Below are 16,778 nucleotides of genomic sequence, written 5' to 3'. Positions count from 1 at the left end.
CAGTGGGATCAGAGGATAATGGCTTGTAGAAAGTGGTGTTGGAGAGGTGCCGAGCAGCCTCTTTTTCATATTCCGACCTATTCATGATGACAACAGCACCTCCTTTGTCAGCCTTTTTGATTATGATGTCAGAGTTGTTTTTGAGGCTGTGGATGGCATTGTGTTCTGCACGGCTAAGGTTGTGGGGCAAGTGATGCTGCTTTTCCACAATTTCAGCCCATGCACGTCGGCGGAAGCACTCTATGTAGAAGTCCAGTCTGCTGTCTCGACCTTCAGGAGGAGTCCACCTAGAATCCTTCTTTTTGTAGTGTTGGTAGGGAGGTCTCTGTGGATTAGTATGTTGTTCAGAGGTGTGTTGGAAATATTCCTTGAGTTGGAGACGTCGAAAACAGGATTCTAGGTCACCACAGAACTGTATCATGTTCGTGGGGGTGGAGGGGCAGAAGGAGAGGCCCCGAGATAAGACCGCTCCTTCTGCTGGGCTGAGAGTATAGTTGGATAGGTTAACAATATTGCTGGGTGGGTTGAGGGAACCATTGCTGTGGCCCCTTGTGGCATGTAGTAGTTTAAAAAGTTTAGTGTGGCCCACCTTGATTGTCATACACATTGTAAGGAGCGTGATCACTTTAGATAAGCTATTACGAACAGGAGAGTGGGTTTGGGGGTGGGGGTGGGGAGAAAACCTGGATTTGTGCTGGAAATGGCCCAACTTGATTATCATACACATTGTAAGGAGAGTGATCACTTTAGATAATCTATTACCAGCAGGAGAGTGGGGTGGGGGGAGAGAGAACCTTTTGTAGTGGTAAACACCCATTTTTTCATGGTTTGTGTGTATAAAAAGATCTTCAGTACTTTCCACAGTATGCATCCGATGAAGTGAGCTGTAGCTCATGAAAGCTTATGCTCAAATAAATTGGTTAGTCTCTAAGGTGCCACAAGTACTCCTTTTCTTTATAACAAAACACAATCAGCAAATTTTTAGTTAGATAATTAGAGCTCATTGTTAAGGTTATTTTTAAGTTTTTATTCAGATCAGTCCATGAAATACTGTGTTCCTTCTTTTAATAAAAGCTTTGTAAATTAGAATTTCTTTACAGTGTTTAGTTTAAGGTATAGTGCAGTGTATTTTGGTGCATTAACAATATATTTTCTTACATTTTAGTGTAATGTCTGTGGCTAAAGATGAAGAACCAGAGATGTTGATTTTACCTTCTCCTGAACCAATTAGACCCTTTGAGTCACTTCCTTGTGAAGCAAGGGTTCCATCTCCTGTGCATACTCCCAGTTCTGGCCCATCGACACATGAAAGCAGCCTAACTGTCACGGAAACAGAAACTGCAGACAAGCCTATCTCAGAAGGCGAGGTCTTATTTAGCTATGGACAGTTGGTGGCTGCAAGAGGTAATTTAACTTCCAAGAATCTGTTTAGTTTAGGGTTGGTTTAACCATGTTTTTCTTTGCTGTTCATATAAGACTTACTCTCACAATTTAATAGAAGAGCATTCAATTTCATATTTTTTCTGGTAAGCCTACAGTGAGAGTGTACCTTGTCTGTACTCCTTAACTTCCTGTGCAAGTTTCTGGTCACATGTAAGATACTTCATCATTTTTTCTCATCTCAGAATGAAATACATGTTTGCTTATGAATTGTAAATAAATGAAAGAAAATAATTAAACTAAATAACTTAATCTTACTGACATAAGAACTTGTTTAGTTTATTCCAGGGGGTCTCTGAAGAAAATTTTTGGTGGCCTCAGAGTGTGGCCACAACTCTTGCTGGTGGCTGCTCTGGCAATTTTTCCTAAAATACTTAATTAAGGTTAGGAAAAACAGATAAATATGTGCATTTACATGTCCAAATCATTGTAATTTATTTATGTACGGTTTTATTGCAGAATCAATCATAAAAATAATGTACAGTTGTTTCTATTTTTTAACTGAACCTAAACAGAATAGAAACAAATGATGTGCTTTGTGTGTTGTCTTTTTAAGATTTGCTAGCTAGTAAGTCTGTTTCTGTGAAAAGTGATATTTGTATGTTTGTTAACACGGCTTTGCCCCCTTAATCACTGCCCAGGAGGCTCTGGCAGCACAAAAAGCCCCGAGTGGCTGCATGGCTGCATTTTTTAAATGCTGGATTATTCTGTCTTGCGTAAGTATCAGGAACAAATTGTAATGAAGGCACATTTTTACATTTCCAAAGTGTCAGAATGTTTTTGTTGTTGACTAAAAATCTGTCCTTATGAGAGAGAGAGACATTTGATAGATAGAAATTTGTAACTTTATTAAAGCATTGTGCTGCAAACAATGAAAAATATGGCATTAACTTGCTCTTAAAAATGGATATTTTCTGCTTGTAACTTTAAAAAAACCCACAATTTTTATTTTCAGCGTTAGCAGAAGGAGGACTGTCTCTTCCAAACCTCAGTGAAAGTTTAACTAGCACGCTACATGATGCAAATGAAATGGTAAGGAAATAGTTCAGTAGGAAATTGAATTTAGCATAGTACCTTAGCTGGAGAAGTTTATTAGATAAGAAGTTCTCTAATAAACTTATCCACTTATTTAAACTTCATGTACACAAAGAAATGGACTGATGAGCTACAAAATATTGAAGAGCATTCAGATGTCCAAAGAGAAAATATACAGTTCATACAAATTAATTAATAAGGCAGTCACACATGAGTAGCACCCACTATAGTTTAGAGAGTCCTTTATAAGAGATCTCTTTTCCTACTACCTTGCTTGGAAAATTGTCATAGTTGGCTTAAAAGTGGAATCACTCAAACATTTAATCTAATCTGTAATACGCGCTTAACACTCAAACAGCTTATATGAAATACAATATTATTTACCCAAATTTCATTTTTTCCCACTTAAACGATGTATTAAGCAAAATGGCAGAGCATTATTATTCCCCATGTCACATGATACTTCTCATGGCGTGTAACTTACTGAAATTAAAAATAGTTTTTCTTTTTGCGAATACAGACTAACACGGCTGTTACTCTGAAACCTAAAAATAGTCTATATTACTCACTTTTGACTCTAGTTAAAATATTTATTTAAAAGGAGTTTCGTACTTAAAGAATGGAAGACTTTGCCTTTATCTTTTCTGAGTAGAAACATGGTTTAGAAGTGAATTTTCTGGCACAATTCCTATTTCTGTTACAGGTCACCCCTAATAATTTATTACACTCTTCTTTTTAAAAAAAAAAAAAAAAAGAAAGGAAAAAAAAAGAGCAAAGCATGTTTTTTGACACATCTGAGCACAAGTCCCAGAAGCATTTAGAAAACAGTGACTTTTGGGGATCTGTCTGCATGTACTGTCACTCTGATCTCAATTCCTTTCTTTAGCCTCACTTCTGTGCTTCATATTTTTAATCTGTTCATATGTATTATACAGTTTGTAATTGGTTGGGAGGGCGGGGTGGAAAGGGCTCGTGTGTGTGAGAGAGAGAGAGAATCTAATTGTTCAATCTGATAGTGAAGTCCAGGTACAATTTTTCACACTTGGGATTGAAGTCTTCCCATCCTGGACCACTTGCCTGACTAATGGAAAAAGGTTAAAGCCATTATGATAGACCACTAAAGCTGTTCGAAATCTTCCTTGTGAACTAAATGTTCATATCTGTAAGGGAAGATGTGCACAGCCCCTGTGGCCACTGTTCTTGTATATTTCTAGGATTTGCATCACCAAGTGGTGCACTCCCAAGACTGGTTCTGCAGAGGCAGTTTTCAGGTCCATTTATTTATTTATTTATTTATTTATTTATGTTGAGCACATGTTCCAGTAAAAAGTTTTACACACTCATACCTCACATCTCTGAAACTAGAAACTTCAAAGTTGTTTTGTGCTATGACTTAAGTCTCTTTCAGGCATAAAAAGCAAATCAAGTTTGAAGAAAATCTGTCTAGTAGACCTCAAGTTGTGAACATCCAAAGGCTGCATTTCGCTGCGTCTGTGTTTTAGGGGGTTGAGACCTCTTAAAGCTAAACTGTCTAGAGCATTGTGTGCATGCTAAACTGCTCAGGTTTTGAGGCACCTTTTAATTTCTTTAAGGCTTAAATTCTTACGTGTATTAGTGAAGTTTTAAGATGCTTTAGCTGACTCCTGCATCAGCTAAACCCCTTTGGCTGCCCCTTGCCTTAGTCCATTGGCTTGTAAGCTCTCCAAGCCAAAAAGCTGACCATTTTTTAAACAAATTTGCTGAAAATTCTATTACCCATGTCTACTCTGCTCTGCTGGGAATGAAGAGTTTGTATGGAGACAGTCGTCCTCTTAAGCTTGGGTGAACAAAAACAAACAAACAAAAAATAGAAATATTTTCATGTCAGCGTTCAGCCACATGAAATTGCTGAAGATTAATGATTCAGGAATCTAAACATATCTTTTTGCATTGTTAGCCTTTTGGCTAAGAACAAATGTAGTCAAATATTTGGATGCTAATATCTAAACTGTATTGTTAAATTTATTAATCCTCTTTGGGTTATTACTGACTAAGTTCTCTATGTATTTTAAACCAACATTTGTACTTTTGGATAATTTAAGCACTATACCCAGATGTACAGACACTCTTTTCTTAACCTATGTATTATATAATTTTAACATTAGCCTTAATAATAATTTCAATACCAGATTCTGCATCTGGGCTATATTATGCATTTGCTGGGGGAATAGGACTTTATGGTCTAATAGGTCTTTTCTGTCTCAGACTGTTAAGGCCTTGTGTATCAAAACTCTTAATATATTGATTGTGCCCTTCTTTTGCTAAAGAGAGGAAGCTGTGCTGCCAGTCTCCCTGTTATGAACCATTTGTACTTTTTTTTACAAACATTTTTAATATTGGTAACTGTAGTAAAAGATGGAGATGCTTTATAAATATAATGTACAGTTAACAGTTAACTCTACACTAAGGATGATCTGACTACTAAAAAGTTTTTTTTTATTTTGTTTTAGGATTACGATCCTCCCAGTGAAGGACAGGTCATGAGAAGACCCCATAGGGGATACCACAGAGATCCAGTTCTCTCTCTTTTTGCTAAACTAAATCAGGCACCGGTTGCTTTACAAGAAGTAATTTACCACTCTGAGGTATCTTATTTCCTTTTCATTGCTATTGGGAATTAAAGCAAAGATACTGGGCATTCTGAAACGATATTTTTTGATACAAAGAAGGTAAAAAATCTGAAGTTTCTTTTGCTTATGGAAAAACAAAAAGTTGTATCCAACCTCTTGCCCCTAGAAGGAAATTCTTCTGTAGAGAATGCTGATTCTTTTGCTGGGTCTACTCCAGGCTTCTAAGAACTTAAAATTCTCTTCTATTTATAAACAAAAAGAAAAGGAGTACTTGTGGCACCTTAGAGACTAACCAATTTATTTGAGCATAAGCTTTCGTGAGCTACAGCTCACTTCAAGCTTATGCTCAAATAAATTGGTTAGTCTCTAAGGTGCCACAAGTACTCCTTTTCTTTTTGCGAATACAGACTAACACGGCTGTTACTCTGAAACCTATTTATAAACAATATTTTTGCTGTACATAATATCATATGTCGCAGTCTCCACTATGTGAACATTTAGAAGTATTCCAACAATGTCTGGCCATGCTTTATCTGGCCATTTTGAAAGGGCAAGACGTTTATGGCAGTCACAACCAGATGGATGGTTTGGGGGAGATCAAGGGAATAGATGGTGACAAAAGATTTCATGCACTTAATTAAGTCTCACTTTCTTTTGTGCTGACCAGAGGAACAACAACAAAAATTCTGTTTACCTAAAGGCTATTTGAAAAACGTCCTTATCAGCCTATATTAAGAGTTTAGACCAGTAATATTTCTGTAATGCAGTTAGGTATTTTCAATTCAAAAGTCTGCAGCCAATTGACAGCTTTATGTAAGTAAAAAGATGAATGAACTGATTGCACAGTCCTGGCTGGTCCTAGAAGGATATTCAGACAGAGAGAACTTGGGAGGACACTGCCGCATAACTCATGGAATACCTGTATTTAGGTCAATTTCTTGCTTTTTGTGACTTTCCTGGAACATATCCCATTTCTTCCTTCTGTCTTGCTTAGCCTGAACTGTCCCTAATCTTTATTTTGTTTGCTTAATGAGATTAGAAGATGAACTATTTGAAGAGCTTTCTGTAGTATTAACTCTCACTCCAGCTGTAATCTTAGTGACACTTCCTTGTCAGCATTGGCAATTACAAATGCAGCTCTAATTGCTTTTCTTTGTCTGTCCCATACTCTGTCCTTAGCCTATTCACACAGTGTTCTAACAAATGCCTTTACAGATTCTAGAGTAGCAGCCGTGTTAGTCTGTATCCGCAAAATGAAAAGGAGGACTTGTGGCACCTTAGAGACTAACCAATTTATTTGAGCATAAGCTTTCGTGAGCTACAGCTCAATTCATCGGATGCATGTGTCCAGATGCATGGACTTGGAACCTGGAGAAACATTCAGGCCATATCAAAGTCTCACTGAAGATGAACTTTTTAGTTTGGCATAGTGCAACAGCACAGACTTGCCACCTTTTAAGTACTGCAGATGTCACATTGGTTGACAACTCTTGATGGTTATATATATCACAGAGATGAGCATGATAAATAATATAGCAGGACACAGATTATCCAGAAGTTCTTGGAATGTATTGGTGACAATTTTTTAGTTCAGAAGGTGGAGAAAGCTACTAGGGGAGAGGCTGGACCAAATTTGATTTTGACAAATAGGGAGGAACTGGTTGAGAATTTGAAAGTGGAAGGCACCTTAGGTGAAAGTGATCATGAAATGGTAATAGCTCACCTTAGCTGATCACTCTCGTTACAGTGTGTATGGTAACACCCATTGTTTTATGTTCTCTGTGTATATAAGATCTCCCCACTGTATTTTCCACTGCATGCATCCGATGAAGTGAGCTGTAGCTCACGAAAGCTTATGCTCAAATAAATTTGTTAGTCTCTAAGGTGCCACAAGTACTCCTGTTCTTTTTATGAAATGGTAGAGTTCGTGATTCTAAGGAATGATAGGATGGAAAACAGCATAGTAAAGATAATGGATTTCAAGAAGGCAGACTTTAATAAACACAGGGAGTTAGTAGGTAATATCCCAGGAGAAGCAAGTCTAAGGGGGAAAACAGTTCAAGAGAGTTGGCAGTTTTTCAAAGAGACATTATTAAGGGCAAAAGAACAAACTATCCCACTGCATAGGAAAGATAGGAAGTATAGCAAGAGACCACCCTAGCTTTACCTGGAGATTTTCAATGATCTGAAACTCAAAAAAGAGTCCTACAAAAAGTGGAAACTAGGTCAAATTACAAAGGAAGAATATAAACAAACAACACAAGTATGTAGTGACAAAACTAGAAAAGCCAAGGCACAAAACAAGATTAAACTAGCTAGAGACATAAAGGATACATAGAACAAGAATACACTCTTCAAATACACTGGGAGCAAGAGGAAGACCAAGGACAAGGTAGGCCCATTACTAAATGTGAGGGAGGGATGAACAATAACAGAAAATGTGAAAATGGCAGAAGTGTTAAATGACTTTTTTGTTTATTTTCACCAAAAATGTTAGTAGCAATTGGACATCTAACATAGTGAATGCCAATGAAAATGAGGTCGGATCAGAGGCTAAAATAGGGAAAGAACAAGTTAAAAATTACTTAGCCAAATTAGATGTCTTCAAGTCACCAGGGCCTGTTGAAATACATTCTAGAATACTCAAGGAGCTGACTGAGGAAATATCTGAGCCATTAGCGATTATCTTTGAAAAGTCATGGAAGATGGGAGAGATTCCAGAGGACTGGAAAAGGGCAAATATAGTACCCCTCTATAAAAAGGGGAATAAAGACAGCTTCGGGGAATTACAGACCAGTCAGCTTAACTTCAGTACTTGGAAAGATAAATGGAACAAATAATTAAGCAATCAATTTGCAAACGCCTAAAAGACAACAGGTGACAAGTAACAGTCAGCATGGATATGCCAAGAACAAATTGTGTCAAACCAACCTAATAGCTTTCTTTGACATGGTAACAAGCCTTGTGGATAGGGGGGAACCTGTAGATATGGTATATCTTGACTTTAGTAACTCTTTTGACATGGTCTCATATGACCTTCTCATAAACAAATTAAGGAAATGGAGGTAATATAAGGTTGGTGCATAACTGGTTGGAAAACCATTCCCAGAGAGTACTTATCAGTGATTCAAAATCAAGCTGGAAGGGCATATCGAGTAGTCCCACAGGGATCGGTCCTGGGTCCAGTTTTATTCAGTATCTTCATCAATGATGTAGATAGTGGCATAGAGAGTACACTTGTAAAGTTTGTGGATGTACCAAGCTGGGAGGGGTTGCATGTGCTTTGGAGGATAGGATTAAAATTCAAAATGATCTGGACAAACTGGAGAAATGGTCTGAAAAAAACAGGATGAAATTCAATAAGGACAAATGCAAAGAGTTCCTTCCTAAGTGGAGTAATCAGCTGCACACATACAGAATGGGAAATGACTGCCTAGGAAGGAGTACTGCGGAAAGGGATCTGGGGGTCATAGTGGCCCACAAGCTAAATATCAGTCAACAGTGTAACGCTGTTGCAAAAAAAGCGAACATCATTTTGGGATGTATTGCAGGAGTGTTGTAAGTAAGACACAAGAAGTAATTCTTCCACTTTACTGATTAGGCCTCAGCTGGAGTATTGTGTCTAGTTCTGGGCACCACTTTTCAGGAACGATGTGGACAAATTAGAGAGAGTCCAGAGAAGAGTAACAAAAATGATTAAAGGTCTAGAAAACATGACCATTGAGGGAAGATTGAAACAATTGGGTTGTTTTAGGCTGGAGAAGAGAAGACTGGGTGGGAACATAACAGTTTTCAAGAACATAAAAGGTTGTTACAAGGGAAGGGAGAAAAATTATTGTCTTTATTCTCCTTAAGCTCTGAGGATAGTGCAAGAAGCAACAGGCTTCAATTGCAGAAGGGAGGTTTAGGTTGAATGTTAAGAAAAATTTCCTAACTGTCAGGGTGGTTAAGCACTGGAATAAATTGCTCAGGGAGGTTGTGGAATCTCCATCATTGGAGATTTTTTAAGAGCAGGTTAGACAAACACCTGTGAGGATGGTCTGGATAATACTAGTCCTGGCATGAGTGCAGGGGACTGGACTAGATGACCTCTTGAGGTCCCTTCCATTTCTATGATTCTAGTAACGTTTTGAAGATTCTCTTCTTTAAAACAATACATCTCAGCTCCTCTGGCAAACCAACAACAAAGGAAATAATCTCTCCATTGCTCGATTCAGTCCAATGGTAAAGGTAGGTCTTACATTCCACCCTGTGGTCACGTGTGTCTTTCAGGTTGCAGTCTTCTTTATACAGCACTAGTAGTATAAAGCTATGTACATGTATGTTAAAGAATACTATATTTAAATGGTATTACATAGTTTGAAAGATATCTGTTGTGATTCACTGAATGTGTTACTCTGTTTTCTCTAGGACTCTGATAATAGTGTTGGAGAACTTAGTGAAGGCCAAAGACCTAGACTGACAAAAGCAGCAGAAAGTATTCTAATGGGACGTTCAGTTTATACAGACCAGGCTGCTGGCCTGGTTACTGAACAGAGACCCCACCATGTACCATCACCAGGAGAGTGTGACAGGGTTACAGGTATAAGCTAGAACATGATCTTTCCTCTGTTATCTACTGGAGACCATGATGGGATGGAAAATGTATCAGAATGTAGTGTGGACAAACTGGAACTGTGTTGAGCACATTTTTGGTACCTGGTGTTGAACACCACCTAGTACGATGAAGGGTCTTGCATACTTTCTCTGCTAGGTGTTGAAAACTGCCCTTTCCCATATTAGTGGTTAAAACATTTTCAAACCTATTGAAAGGGAGAGGGTTCTTGATATTTGTTGCCAATAGTTGGTGATTTTCTAGTGAAGCTACACTTGCTGTTTCCCCCACATCTCCTAGTGGGAGAAAATAAGCTCATGTCTTCCTCTCTGAAACCTTTCATAGGAGGAGGGGTTAGATGGAGGGAAGTTAATGATCTAGTAGTTCCTTATGAATTGTTATAGGTCTGTTTTCCATTTATGCTGGCAGTGGCCTTAACTGATTCCATTAGGCTTCCAGTTCTTCCATCTCCCGTAACTAAAAACCAAAGCACCTCTCTTTACTTCAGTCTGGATTGTGTCTTTCCCAGCTTCGCTGGGTGGAGTTTGAATGCTTTGGCATGTCTAAAGCAGCATCTTCAATCTTGTTGGTAACATGTGGCATTCACTAAAGGATTATACAGTATTAAATAGAATAGTGCTAAATAGCCCTTTACTTTACACAAAACCTAGCTGTCATGTGTCTTCTGTTCTTTAAGGGTGAATTTAGTTACCATAAATGCTAGATTAACAAACAGTCCTTGAAGCTTACGCCCTTAAAACAGGTATAGTACTGACAGTGCAAGCTTTTACATGCTGCTTGCCCCCTCTCTCTTTCTGATACTTGTGTAGCCCCCATCACCATAGTACCTGATCACTTTGCAGTCTTTAATGTATTGTATCCGCAAACATTCCTGTGAGATAGCACTGTTCTGTCATTCCCATATGTTTTGCAGATGTGGTGCTGAGGATCAGAGACCAAGTGGCTTGTCCAAGGTCATGCAGGAAGTGTGGCAGAGCTGGGAATTGAGCCCAAGTCTCTGTAGTCCCAAACCAGCACCCTAGCCACTGGCCCATCCTTCTGCATCTCCTTCTACTTAAGCTTGCATAGGTTTAACTAAAGGTGCATTTTATTAAATGGATTTAAACTGGGGCAAGTTTGCGCATAGACATTCCTATTTCAGTCAAGTCTGGTTTATTTTGGTTTGGCTTAAAACCAGATTAGGCTAAACTGACAAACAATTCTGAAACCAAAATAAGAGTGTCTACACAAAAACTTGCACGGATTCAGCTAAATCAGTGGTTATACTAGTGCAAGCTTGGGTGTAGACAAGACCAGTAACTCTAGAGATGAGAAGGTAATTCAGTTTACATGTTGATTTAAACTTTGACACCTCCAATGAGACTGTCAGGAGAGGAGCAACTGTTGCCTTTTGGGATAGTGACTTTGTATTGTGGACATTTGTCCAGTAGGAAATGGACAGAGATGCCAACTCAATTCACACATTTCATGTAATCACTATCAGCTAAGAGCTTTTGGTCACTGGTGACTTGGAACAGACTTGAATTGATGTTCTCTAGGATAAATTGATCCCTTAAGGCAGCCATTTTGTTGTCTGTCTCTGAATCCCTTCTATTTCTGCTATGTCATTTTTGATTAAAGTGGATACCATTCCAGATGGGGATGTACTATTGTTTTAGATAATATTTCCAGTATTATTTTTACATCCCTTTCTTTAATACATTGTAACTTTCTGTTTGCATTTTGACAGCCACTGAACTTTGAGCAAAGCTATTCAGAGAGCATTTCTAAGAAAACAACCTTGTAGGAAAGCTGGGGCCTACTTCTGACTTAAACAGTATTTTAGTACTAAGGAGGAACAAAAGATCTTGTTTCCTAATAGCTTTGGCAGTTCAACCAAAGACAGCACAGAAACTGTTCAATTTAAAATAATCTCTTCCAGGAAAAAATGAAACTATTGATAATCACCTTTGAATTGTTGCCACTTTTCAGCTAATTCCTCAGTATACCTAATGTGTTGTGTGAGTGGATCCATCCATTAGTCTGTCAACAGCTAGGGTTAAGTGCCATTTTTCTTGCAATCTCAGTGCCTATGGTATAGTCTACAAGAGTTATATTTAACAGTAAAACTAAATAACCATTACATCACCTGGCTATAAAGGGTCAAAAATTTCCAGGCATAACTCTACATGTTCATATTGAAAGATGTGAATTGTCAATCATATCCTCTTACAATAGGTATTCAACTTGTACATCAAAATGAGTCACTTGCTTGTTGTTGATATATCTGAAATAAATGTATCTTCAGTCTTGTGACCTGATTTTATTTGTATAATAAAACTTGATGTCTATTCCAAGAGTTTAGAAATTATAGTGTTGCCTACTTGACTCACCATAATATAATTAAAGGTCTATCAGCATTTCCATTATATATCTCTGTATTCAGTGCTTAAGAATTTGGCTATAAAAATTAGCCACAGGCTGAAATATGTCATACAAAATCTCAGCCCAAGCATAATATTTTACACTAATTAGGTTTCAGACTAGTGTTTTAGTTTTGGTGAGATAACTGTGGTCTACAAAGTTAGTTCATGAACTGTAAGCATACTTTTAATAAAGATGTTTCATGTACATACAGGCTGTACAACTGTGATAAACTGTATGGATTATATAGCAAATTACTTTTTTTTTTTCAATTACTGTTCTTAGGTTTCTGTTCATTCACACAGTAAAAATGAAACACTTTAATGAAGAAGCCTTTCCAATCTCTCTTTCCATTAAGAGGAATAAAGCTCATTAAGTACATAGTGACATGATGAACTGTAGCCACTCAGGAGCCACCATTAAGGTCTACCCATGTTAGAAATCTACAGATCATAAAACTGTTTCCCTCACTTCCATTGAGATTTTTTCTTTCTCCTTTCAGCAAGGAAAATTAAAAGGATATTGTTAAATAGTTTCTGCCTAAAATGTTAACAGCTTTAAAATTATTTTACACTGATGGAAAGCCTGGGGGGCTCTAAATGCCAGTTAAAAAAAACCTCACCTTGAACAACTTAAAAAAACCCTTACTACCCCACAACACTGTACAGAGAGCAATGATTTTGGTACATACACAAAGAAATGGCTTGTTAATCTGAGTTCTGTTGAAAACATGAGTGAGTAGAGAGAGAATCATTCACTTCATTATGGAATGTCCCATTGATGAGCCTAGATACAAACATGGGGTAGTTGGGAGACTGTGGCTCTAATTTGGATTTACCAGGGATTCTTTTTCCCCATTAATGTTTGTATATGTTTTATAATCTCAACAGAACTTCTTGGAGATGCTGCAGATGTTAGTCATGGTCCAATGAGCATGGCTGAATTGGAGTCTCAGCCACTCTTAAACCCTGCTCCTCAAACAGCACAAGCAAATGACAGACTAACATCTCTATCAGAAGATCTTCCAAAGGTAAAATATGCATAGCATTTGTGCATTGCTTGTAAATGGTTAGGAACTCTGTTGCCATTCAAAGCAGCTAGATAAAAAGAGCACGTGCAGGAGGAATATTTACCTGTTAAATTGATGTGGCAGGCAAAAGTACAGTGCAGGAGACTCTTCTAGACCACAGGTCAGCCAACGAGACCTCATCCTCCTGCAGTGATATGTTGGCCCACCCTATGCTAAACCTGTGGTAGCCTAGCACTCAGATAAGGTGATGGATACCTAAGATAGGTAGATAGTATCTTAGAGCTTGTACTAATTAGTTGGCTCCAGTAAGTGTTTCTTCTCTGGGCTCATCAGTCACTGCAAATGGGTTTCTCAAGGGACAGGGACTAACCTTGAATATTGTATGACATTGAGCACTTAGCAAAGAATACCTGTGGGGGTCCACCTGAAGTGGATGTCTTAGCTCTAAGCAATAAAGCAGGGATTTTACAAGAACCAGTTACTCCTTACCTTTCCTTCTTGTAGCCTTGGGGGCAAGATATCACTACTGCTTTTCCTCCGTGTCCTCTGGAGAGACTCTCTGCTGACTAAAGTGTATGAGCCTGAGCTACAGCCAAAATCCAGGAAATTCTATTTTTATTTTTGAAAGTTATAGTGCAGTAGCATCCAAAGGCCCCAAGCAGAATTGGGCCCCATATACATATGGAGACATGGCCCCCGGAAGTCTCAGTGAATGCTTTTATTTAACTGTTACATGAACAGTGTAATTGATAAACTGGATTTAGCATTTTACTCAGATAATCCTTAAACTCTGTATGTCTTCATGTCTCTCTACAATCTACTTCCCCCTGTTCTCTGCATTTCTTATGGGCAGTCTATCTAACAGTGTGGCTCTTTGCCACAGTCCCTGTCCCTGCCCCAAAAAACTTACAGTAGACAAACAACATATGAAGAGCATTGGTAGAGGTGATGTAACTTTGTATATACATTGCATTTTTTGCTATAAGAGTGAACTATGCTGATCTGTCTGTCCTTTAGCCTAGCCATTAACTGATTTATGTAAGTGTTATGGCAGAGATGGGCCTTGAGGAGGATTCCAGGAAGTGGTCTTAAAGACTACTTCACTCTATACAGGGCTTTCAATTTAGAGGAAGCAGCTGAATTTTTTTCTCCAAGACCCTTCCATTCCTGTAAACAGGAGAAAGAGGAAGTTCTTGGTTGCAGAGGAATGAGATAAGGGAGCCCCTGACAAGTTGTTGCTGTCATGTCCTTTGATTAAAAATTGAGGGCCCCCATGTCTTCAGCTGTAAATGGTGGCTGCTCATCTCTACTGACTACATGGGAATCACATCAGAGAATAGCTTGCCATGCTGTTTGTTGTCAAAGAAAATAAATGGTTACAAAAGGCAAATTAGGATTGAATTCTTTTAAAATTGAAATGGAGACCAAGAACATATGAATCTTTTAACAATTCTGAGCGCTAAGTAAATGGTTCTTAATACTGCATTTGTTTTTACTGTATTTAAGAAAAAACCCAGAATTATAACATGATTTTAATAACTGATATACAGAAGCAGAGCCAAAAGGTTGTGCAGGTTGAACCAGTAAGATCCCGAGTCATTCATGTGAGAAATAAATCTGAAGTAACACAGCAGCAAGGTAAATCCATGTCTTTAAGCATCTATTTTGATATTAAAGTACAGGCACTGAACTCTACCACTCTGTTTTGTTCTTCATACACTTTTACTGTAAATTTCTATATTTGATACCTATTTTTATCACAACTGAGTCCAAACAGTATCCAGGTGTCTATATACCTATATAGGTGTCTGCGTAAACGGTACTGATCCAATTTGGATGAGCAAGGTATTGTTGGAATCACTCTATAGATTAACGATCAGAACTCTTTGGATCAAATATTTATTTCTTACTTTAATGTTTCTTAGCCAATCGCTTTACAATATACAAATGATTTTAGTTTACTGACCTGTGTTAGTCCCAGTCTCCACCAAAAATGTTGTTATAGCAGCAGAGCATATGCTGTTCCTCAAGAGAGGATGAAGCAAAGTTAAGGTCAGGGGAAGATGAGAACAGAGCAGTACCAGTTATGCCTGTTCTGAGATAGGGTGCTAGCTAGTATATAATATAGAATGATTCTTTCCCAATATAAAGTGCTATATCATCTGTGGATAAATGTGCTATATAAGAGATCATTTTGATTATGATTTATAAAAGTATTATGTAGATTGTATTTCAGATATACTATGGGTCAACTTGATATTTAGCTAACATGATCTGGGCAGATTATTGCTCTATTTTTACTGAGATAAATAATTAAATGTGTTTTATAACTGGATTAGACCTAAAAATAAGGCAAAATCAAAACTTAAATGCAACCACTTTTGTACATGCAAGTTTTAAGGGCTCACAGTTAAATTTGGCATTCATGTTGATTTCTTTTAAATTTAACTTCGCTGTAGCAATGTTAATTAAGACACGTAGCAATTATAATAATAATGGGAAGAATAGTGATTGAAAATATTCTTATGTGCAATATGTCTGAAGTTAACGTAGCTATAGGTACCTTAATTTCTGCATTTGTTATTTTTAAAATTTTAACTGAAATCTCAACCTTGTATTAACAAATACCTTTTGCATTTAATATTTACAAATGTGTAATCAAGTTATGCAACTTACTAAGCTATTTGCCTCAATTTATTTACAGAAGTTTGAAACTGCTTCTGTAAATCATCCTCTTTGAAGAGCCCTATGCCTACAATTAATCTCATCATACTCGTTGGGGGTTAAATCCATCACAGTGGGCTTAAAAAAATAGTGATGAATGATCTAAAACACTGCTACTGTGCGTACACGATAGGAAAGCTCATCAAATCTGTGTGTTTTGTGCTTTTGAGAAGTGTGCTGTGCATGTGAGCATTCTGTCCTAAGTGTACATTTAGCAAAGTATGCATTGGAGGTTTAAGCACACATTCGACCTTAAAGCTGTGGACTTTTTTAGCCCTTTCCATTTAAAAAATGCAGGAAAACTAAAGGAGTAAAACCCATTTTGAATCTAGAGAGGAAGGTACAGCTAGTGTATTTTTCCTAAATTTTCACAAAACTCAAAATGTCTTAAGGATTTTGCTCACACTTAAAAAAAAAAAAAATAAAAAAATCACCTTTTGACCAGAGACCAAATGGAAAGTCTCAATGTGAGAGTCTCAGAATGTGAATTTTGCAGTAAGTTATGGATGAGCACATAAAAATGGAGGAGGGGAGTTGTGTGGCATCGTTTCTTCTCCAAGCTCCTCCCTGCAACCACAGCCATCTGTTCTTTCTGCTCTCATGTCCCCAAATCAGACAACAGGCCCATTGCTCCTCTAGCAGTGGTAGGAGTCTCTTCAAATTGAGTCCTTAGGTGAGGGAGCAGAAGGAAGGGACACTTCTGTTAACACACACACTGTGTCATGGTGTTTTTTGTGTTTCTGCGTCTGCTCCAAATATTAGTGAAGTAGCATCCTCAGCCCTTGCTTTCCCCCAGGAAGTTGATGAAGGCTGGAAATGGGAAATACAATTTTTAAAGTCCTAATTTTTTCTTTTAAAATTCAAAATAAAATATTTTGCTCTGTGAAATCTTTATATGGATAGATAGATAGAGTTGGACAGA

The 16,778-nt window shown here is 37.7% G+C and overlaps 1 protein-coding gene across 11 annotated transcripts in view; it reads left to right on the top strand.

Annotated features, from left to right (window-relative positions):
* KIAA0586 (KIAA0586 ortholog) overlaps positions 1 to 16,778 on the top strand; it is a 134,118-nt gene that overhangs the window by 85,641 nt on the left and 31,699 nt on the right. For 9 of the 11 annotated variants that reach the window (XM_073349981.1, XM_073349977.1, XM_073349972.1 and 6 more), the window contains 6 exons: positions 1,166 to 1,404; positions 2,396 to 2,472; positions 4,965 to 5,099; positions 9,495 to 9,666; positions 12,993 to 13,132; positions 14,683 to 14,770. In XM_073349981.1, the coding sequence (XP_073206082.1) occupies positions 1,166 to 1,404; positions 2,396 to 2,472; positions 4,965 to 5,099; positions 9,495 to 9,666; positions 12,993 to 13,132; positions 14,683 to 14,770 (851 nt within the window). The remainder of the gene's footprint in view (positions 1 to 1,165; positions 1,405 to 2,395; positions 2,473 to 4,964; positions 5,100 to 9,494; positions 9,667 to 12,992; positions 13,133 to 14,682; positions 14,771 to 16,778) is intronic. The other 2 variants (XM_073349980.1, XM_073349979.1) reach the window with 1 other exon arrangement.

The sequence above is a fragment of the Lepidochelys kempii genome, chromosome 6, assembly GCF_965140265.1.
Source record: "Lepidochelys kempii isolate rLepKem1 chromosome 6, rLepKem1.hap2, whole genome shotgun sequence".
NCBI lineage: Eukaryota > Metazoa > Chordata > Testudines > Cheloniidae > Lepidochelys > Lepidochelys kempii.
Note: the sequence above shows the minus strand (reverse complement) of the source record. Positions and strands in the feature narration are given on the sequence as shown.